At 41.6% G+C, this 8477-nt stretch overlaps 1 protein-coding gene across 2 annotated transcripts; it reads left to right on the top strand.

Annotated features, from left to right (window-relative positions):
- The first annotated feature begins 2216 nt into the window (after nt 1–2216).
- On the top strand, nt 2217–8133 carry LOC111952308 (transcription factor Sox-19b-like). 2 transcript variants are annotated; one of them, XM_023970887.1, is made up of 3 exons: nt 2217–2547; nt 2637–3271; nt 5357–8133. In XM_023970887.1, exons 2-3 carry the CDS (start codon nt 2649–2651, stop codon nt 5601–5603), a joined length of 870 nt encoding a protein of 289 aa, XP_023826655.1. In that variant the 5' UTR covers nt 2217–2547; nt 2637–2648; the 3' UTR covers nt 5604–8133. The 2 variants fall into 2 exon arrangements, with proteins under 2 accessions (XP_023826655.1, XP_023826648.1); XM_023970880.1 differs by having other exon boundaries at nt 2217–3271.
- Nucleotides 8134–8477: the final 344 nt, after the last annotated feature.

Below are 8477 nucleotides of genomic sequence, written 5' to 3'. Positions count from 1 at the left end.
TGTGTGTGTGTGTGTGTGTGTGTGTGTGTGTGTGTGTGTGTGCGTGTGTGTGTTTGAAGGGAGAGAAAAAGAGTGAAAGAGTGGAAAGAGACTGTGTGTCTGCGTCCGTGTGAGAGTGTGTGACTGAGGCAGAGGTCCTGAGTTGGCGAGTTGTTTTTGTACAAAAAAAGGAGAAAGAAGAAGAAAAAAACAGATTGGGAGAGAGAGAGAGAGAGAGAGTGGAAAAGAGGAGAGGAGAAAGGGAGGGAGTGTTGCAAAAGATTCCAAAGGGGGTTGTCTTGGAAACGGAAACGGCAGAGTGGAGCCTCACAATCCCCGGTGTGATTGGCGTCTGGGCGTTTCTGTCAGTCACGAACGGAGAAGACCAACACCTGGCTTCACCATACAATACACTCACACACAGTCACACACACTCAATCACACACCTGGCTGCACCATACAGAACACACACACTCTTTTCACACACACACCACACCTGCAACCCAAAGGCCTAAAACACACAAACACCACTCACCATACAAAACACACACACACACACACACACTCTCTCACTCATTTACACACACTCTAAGGCTTGTAGCCCCCCACCAAGATGCACAATCACACACACCTGCACTCCATAGGCCTATACAGAACACACACAAACACACACTCTTACGTAACATACTGTACACCTGCACCAAACATACTCTCTCCCTCTAACACACTTACACTTACACACACACACAAAACACTCTTCAACACACCTGCCATCAAGCACATGCACTTAAACTCTTGCAGACACTGAGGTACCCAGAGAGAGAGAGAGACATTGAGAGTGAGTGAGAGAGAGAGCGATTTATAACGTTTGCCCGTCAGGTGTTGCCAGCCAGGTTACTCTCACAGAAACTGTCTCACCTATTGGGGGAACACACATACACACACCAACAGGTTATAACGTCTGGCAGCCAGGTGACTCTCACAGAAACTGTCTCACCTATTGCTCCTCTCTCACCTGAGCTCTTCCCATGGGTCACCTGGATACTAGAAACCTCAGAGAGCAACTAAAGACTGTCAGCAGATTCTAAACTTCACTGCGACCTGACAGCACCATGAGCTGTTTCAAAGTACAAAAAAATCACTTTAAAAGTGCATTGACTATATTGGTAAAATGAAAGCACCAATTTACTGTATACACTAGGTCTATATTATCCAAAGATAACCACTTTAGCGATTCATCCATGTATTACTTTTTGATGGAGCTTGGAGAAGAGCATAGACCTGTAGCTATAGGCTCCACATCACTTGAATGATGACAGGTCTGTATCCTTTCCTTTCAAAATAATGGTATGAAAGGAAGGAGGATGTTGGGTACTAGGGTAAATAGAGAGACAGCATGCCCCTCGTAGGTTTGGGAAACATTAACAAAGACCTATTCCTTTGGAACTGCAGCATAAGAAAAGCTTCTATTTGGCCGAACCAACAGACCTTTTCCTCATTCTCATGGAACCCCACCGTGATTCTGTGCGCCATTGTAAGCGTATCAATACCATGTATAGAAGTCATGGACGTCTTTATAAGCTAACAATCGTTTGAACGATGTCAGACGTCTAGAAAACGAGCAGATACGCTCACAGACACAACAAACTAATTTGGTAAACGTAATTTGTCATTGTGGCTGTTGTTGTTGTGGACTGAATTAGGATTGTGTGAATTGTGTTCCAAGCGCAATAAAAGCATCCTTGTATAAAATAGCCTAAAAATGATTGTCTTGAAATGATGATGAAAACAAAAGTCGATGAAATATGTTAAAATATATTCATGTTTGATCATTTCTTTACATTTGGTCCGTTTTGCTCGTAATCGTGGAAGCACAAAAAGTAAAACGATTTTATGAACATCCATTCATGCGCATGCTGGCTGTGTGCCAAACTGCAAATGCCATGATTTTTTAACTCTTTATACTAAATAATTACAGCAGAAGTCACACTTTTAAATGAGTGTATGCGGGACTATTACTTTTTCTCATTGAAAAGCACCCCGTCCCTCTCACACACTTTCTATCGCTCATCAACAAGTGCTCCACTCCTCAGTGCCTCCAGCACATGCAACTCGCGCCCACTCCTATAGTTAAGCAAATGAGCGCGCGCACGGGGAAGCTTATCGCGCTCGGGGATTGGTCCGGACCCTTCGAATACAATTATCTCCTGAAAAACCGCACGATTGAAATGGAATCACTTTTTTTGTCATCACGCAGGACTCTTCAGTTTACAGAATTGAGTCTCTACAGGTGGTTGTCTGCAACCCTGCGCAGAAAGAAATATCCTCACAGACTGAAGGGTTTTTAAATTCTAATATATTTATATTTTTACATGCGCAAACAATTCCTCAAATGTTTTATCGTTGAGTTTTCTCTCGCCTAATGACCGCTTTACACACCGACTCGTAATTTATTCCCGGTTGTTCGAATCGGGTGTGTCTTCTAATTAGTTGATTTGGAACACTTTGTGCATTCGGTTTCCATTTGTCATTCTAGAACGGGAAAACCACCCGGCCAAAAGCCGACAGGTAAGGTGACAAAGGCTGTGACTGTTTACTTTGTTTTTTATTTTTATTAATTTGAACTTGATTTATTTTGAACTGAGAAACTTTACAAGTTCCAGACAACTATGTATAACATGATGGAACACGAGTTGAAGCCCTCTGGGCAACAGCAGTCGCACCAAACCGCCATGTCTCCGGTCACCGGTAACTCTCACCCGGGGTCCAAATCCCTGTGTCCTCCGGGCGGGGACCCCATGGACAAGGTCAAAAGACCCATGAACGCCTTCATGGTCTGGTCTAGGGGCCAGCGCCGCAAGATGGCCCAGGAGAACCCCAAGATGCACAACTCTGAGATCAGCAAGCGGCTGGGCGCCGAGTGGAAGCTACTGACTGATGCTGAGAAGCGGCCATTCATTGACGAAGCAAAGCGCCTCAGGGCGGTGCACATGAAGGATTACCCCGATTACAAGTACAAACCACGCCGTAAATCCAAGCCCCTGCTCAAGAAGGACAACCAGATGGGAAAGTACCCTCTCTCTGCCGGGAACCTGCTGGCCGCCGCGCAGGGCCAAGGTGGGAGCCCCAGGATGGAGAGTTACGGGTGGGGCCCGGCGGGAGGTTACGCCGGGATGCAGAGCGAGGCCCTGGGCTACACTCAGCAGCTGCACCGCTACGACCTGTCCGCGCTCCAGTACCCCCAGGCCATGACCGCAGCACAGACGTATATGAACGGTGCCAACACTTACAGGTAGGATATGCTCCAGTTTTAAATTCCATTCCTCATCTTCTGATTCTAATGCCTAATTGAGAAGGACAATGTTTTATAGCTTTCATGTAAATCCAGTTTTGATAACGAGAGTTTAATGACAGTGCTCGCTCGCCAGTTGCTGCCGTTGTAATCTGACACCTGCATTTACTGAGTTTATTGCGTATTGTATGAAAAGGTCACCCTCAATACTTAACCTACCCCAACATTTGAAAGCTTGTACCCTTTTATATAGCCTAGACAACGTTTCTTATTTGATTTGGAACCAATTATAAACTTGTCAGTGGCTCGGCAGCCTGAAGTTAGTAAATTTCCATCTTCTCGTTATTGTGATACGATTTGAGCTATTCTGAACAGAAACCCACTTTCTCTGCTTTAAACCAGTGGTTGCTGCAGAATCAATGTTGCACTAAATCAAGACTTATTGTTAAATCACATTACTTTAGGCCCAATTATTGCAAGAGCAGGTTATCACATAAAAAAAAGGATATAGCCTGCTGTTTTTAATGGACCATGAATTATTAATCGCCCACATGGAATAAATTATTTAACATTACTTCTGCATTTTATTAGTTAATGCAGTATACAATCAGTACAGGTTCAGCCAGCTTCATGCCTTGTCAGTGTATTTCAAAATGTGTGTCAGATAATGAGCATGATGGGTTTTGAATTACTTGAGTTGCTCAAATTTAGTTAAACACTTGTTTGTAAAACACTTCCAACATTCTGACTCGCACACATTTGATGAATTTTATAATCTGATTGGCAACAAACACATGGGGCCTAACTGGATTTGCCTGTTTAAAACTAAGATGAATTAGAACCCATGTCATGGACTCACAACCCTCACCCATCCAACACAGAGCCATAACTTTTGTTTTGTCTTTCTCCCAATTGTTTTTCAGAAGATTACTTTTAATCTTACTTTTTCAGAAATGCTAAATATACTACACATTTAAGGATAAAATCATTTTAAAAAGTTTGACCTGTCATTTAACCTTTCATTTATTAAAACATTCTACCATATGTCTTTAGAACTTGGGTTAATATTTTTMACATTTTTATTTTTACTTTATTTTACCAGGCTAGTCTCATGGAGATTAAAAATCTCTAACAAGAAACCGGGCCAAAATAACAGCGCACACAGTTTCACACTTGCAACAAAGCACTGCAGTTTTAAAAACATACAATTGGTTAAGTGTAGGTTGTTTACTTGTTTTCAGGCCTGTGGATTGTAGAGCATGTGTAGAGGCCCACTCTATGGGAAAGCTTTGTGTGTGGTCCTTTACCCACAATCCTCTAGTCCGCATCAGTGCCTTCTCCCAGGCCTCTTGCAGAGACACCAGTGATTCATTTAGTTTCATTTAAAAAGAAATTGCGTAATTAACACATTCACACCGCTTTTTCATGCTTCCAATGTAAAATAATTCCTCAGCCTGCTATCTTTAAGCGCCTTTAGTTGGTTTATGAATTCTTTAACTGAGAATATCTTCAGTTTGCTTCATGGTGCTGTAGTTGGTGGCCTAACTAGTCTGGACCTGTCCTGTCCCCAATCCCCATCCCATGCTGTTTGTAAACAGACAGGGTGGATTCCATGGGCTCTCCCTCAAGGTGACTCATTTCTGGTCACATCAGATCTATGCATGTCTGTCTGCACCCAGTATAATCTATTGCATGCCCCTCTTCTGACTGTCATGCAGGTGTAATTATTTAATTCAGATGGGTCTGTCTTGGAATCAATATGAATCTTCACTCTTTTTATTTGACAAATCCACACTAATATCCCAAAGAAAATACTGAACTTGTTGCGAATTTTAGATGAAACTGAAAAATTGGACACTTCATAATCGGTCCGTTCTTTACGACACGTTTCGGAAATACATGATTTGTATTAAACTGAGTAGACATGATTGTCTGTCATGTAGAATAGTCTAATCGGGTCTACGCTATGTGTTGCGTGTGTCCCTGACAATTTAGTGGCGTGGCCCGACATGGCATACTGTAGCATAACATTCATATAATTTAGTCAATAACAGCATCTCCCCCCCCCCCCCCTCTCCTCCTCAGCCCTATGTCTTACAGCAGCAGCCACCAGCAGCCCAACCCAGTCATGTCCATGGTGAAGCCAGAGCCAGTGTCGCACTCCCCGACTGGTGGACCTAACCACCACCGTGGGCCTCTCCAGGGGGACCTGAGGGATATGATTAGTATGTACATCCCTGGGGGGGACACCAATGACCCTGTCTCCCAGAGAGGAGGCTACAGCGTCCAGCAACACTATCTCAGTGGGACTGTGCCTCTCACTCATATCTAAGGATTGGTGGGATAGTGACTGGGACTCAATGTGAGTGTGCTGGCTTGGAGAGGCACAAGGAAGTGGATGGTTATGTCACACACGCAGTTATGTCACACACGCTGGGCACAACATTGTCAGACCCACTCATTATGGTCCCGTGTTGCGTTTATAAAAAACAGTGACTTTATATAAAAGAAATGTTATTTTTCTACCTCTGCATTTTGACTACAATAATGAGCCCACCCTCGTCCATCCTGTCCTCTGTCCCAAGACTAGGTTGTTTCGTTCAGTCGCCCATCCACTTCTTGGACGGAGACCCTTCTCAATTAACTTCTCATTATGACGGACTGCTGTACTGTACATAGACTTTATGATGATTAAATGTTTGTTTGTGTACATATATATTTTTTCCCCTATTTGACAAACTGAGCTTGACATCACAAGCTTCCATTCAAAAATGCCCAGGCCCCTATGTATGTCACAAAGCATGTGACTGTAGTATGTTCACAATTGTTCCATTGTGTTCTGCCTCCTGTCTTGTCCTACTGGCACAGTAGTGTCGGCCCCTCGGGTTGATCGGTAATCATCATGAACTAAACCAACCGGGAGAGAGACACGGGCAGTGTCCCAAATGGCACCCTATTCCCCATATAGTGGTCTACTTTTGACCTGGGCCCTGCATGGTCAAAAGTAGTGCACTATAAAGGGAATAGGGTGCCATTTGGGATGCAGCCCAGAGGGGGCCCCACCACGGGAACGCAACACACTGGGAACCGGGTCAGTCAATCACTATCCTAAGGCCAGTGACATACAAATCACATGACCCACCACAAGGATTCTGAGGATTGTGATTCCTGAACTGGTTTTGTTTGTGTGGCCCAATGGGGCCTCTCTCGGAACGGAACATCTCAAATCAACTAACCACTTGCTAGTGCAGTGAAATGGGGAGACCAAGGGAGAAATGCACAGAGTATAACTTGAATGAAGTGTCTTATTTTTTTTTTTATATACAAGTATGGCCACTTGGTGCCTTCTACTGCTTTGTGAGTAAGCGTGCTTGTTTAAAGCCAATTAAATTTCATAGGATGACATGGTATAGTCTGTTGGACAATCTTATGAGTTCATTGGATCCAATGGAAACAAGTATGTGAGATGAACTGGTGTGTTTAGTAGTACTGTATGTCCAAACCCCATACCAATACATTTTGGTTTGTGTTCAACTTTTTTTTCTTTTTTAAGTCGAAGGAAAAATCCACTCATTCTTTAGCTTTTTTTTTTTTTTCATTAGTCCAATGTTGAAACAGTCCCTAAATGTTTTGCATGTCAGCAGTCAAGTTTAAGATATATGGTTTTCAAGAAGTGTCACTTGCCACGTGTTTTGTATCATGTGGCAAGTGACACTTTGCCTCTAGAAAATCATATCTTAAACTTGACTGCCGACATGCAAAACATTTGGTGACTATCAACAATAAACAAAATGCAAATAGTTTGCGCTGTCCTTTAACATAACCCCTTGCTGCTGCAATGAGTTTTACATTTGACAATGTAATTGTTTGCATTAGTCATCCATTTTTTAAAACTTGTTTTGTGAATGCTATTAGGAGTTGTCCCAAGTTCTTAATGTTTATTGTTCAGATACCCCTGTTGTGTTCTGCAGGTTTTAATTGTGTTCATAGAATATAATTAACTGATTGACATTTTATACAAATGCTGCATTCTATTGAATTTTATTTTTACAAAATACATTTTGAATGATTTTTCTCTAGCTCGGCAACTGTTTGTATGGATTTCTACTCATCCAACCAAGCACCGTTAGTACATTCTGCCTGGGCAACTAATGGTAGAGATTTAAAATCTATTAATTTTACAATAAATGTCTCCATGTTCTCCAGCTTCTCAGTTTCATATTTGAGTTGCCTGCTGCTTAAGGTCTTCAGATAACACATTCTACTTTTTATAATTCTACAAAATGACTGACAAAAGGAGTTGGCATCCAGTTTTGTCTTACGTTTCCTGTTGTAACAAGACTTGAGGGTTAAATTTCATTTGTCTTTCATCTCACAACACCCTCTAACTAATTTATGAATAGTAAAACAGTGCTGCTAAAAGTTAGAGAATCCATTTTATAATTTTTTGCAGTCTGAAACTGGAAGTGGTACATTTTTAGGCTGTGGGAGTGGTTGAACCACATCAAATTATAACCATTCTGGAACTGTCATGTTCCAACAGTCCATTTTTAGTATTGTACAACCCACTAAAGAACTTGCATAAAAAAAGGGAATGAATCAAATTATTTTTGGTTGGGTTTAAATACTATAATTTATATGAAAGGAATAATGAAACATGAATGTTTATTGCAATCCAAGTGTGTAAAACTTAACTTTTTTTTGAATTTATTTAGTTGTCTAATCCTTGTTGTTTGAGTCTTGCAACTTTTGATGTGCATTGTGTATAAATAAGCAATTTGAGGCACCTATACTAAGGGTATTTTTGTTAACTCATTTTCATATGTGACATGGATGACAAGTATTAAAACGTTTTTAAATCCTCTGGTCTCCAAATATATTCCTTGCAGTTTTTTGGGACATTTTCAGCTATTTTGTTCTCTAAACGTTTACATTTTAGAAATGCGCTCCATTGTAAAACATGTAAATCAGTATAGCACTTTCAGGAAGATGACGCACCATTTATAGGCTATTCTTTGGAAATTCCCGGCACAGGCTACAATTGTGCCAGTATGAATAATGCGTAGATTACACGTCAGATTAGGAGGTCTATTCATCCATCGGTGAAGGTTTTTGATATGGGACTCATTTGGAGCATATTTTGTCAGGCAATGTTGAGAAATAAGCGCATAATACAGGCTCTAAAAAATTCAATTATTTAATCCAA

This window comes from Salvelinus sp. IW2-2015, linkage group LG3 (assembly GCF_002910315.2).
Source record: "Salvelinus sp. IW2-2015 linkage group LG3, ASM291031v2, whole genome shotgun sequence".
NCBI classification, from domain to species: domain Eukaryota; kingdom Metazoa; phylum Chordata; class Actinopteri; order Salmoniformes; family Salmonidae; genus Salvelinus; species Salvelinus sp. IW2-2015.
This window is presented reverse-complemented; position numbering and strand designations above follow the sequence as displayed.

Excerpts from the sequence above, each read along its gene's own strand:
- LOC111952308 (XM_023970887.1), top strand. The coding sequence starts at position 2,649 with ATGTATAACATGATGGAACACGAGTTGAAGCCCTCTGGGCAACAGCAG. Across the intron at positions 3,272-5,356 it reads AACGGTGCCAACACTTACAG|CCCTATGTCTTACAGCAGCA; the intron begins GTAGGATATGCT and ends TCTCCTCCTCAG.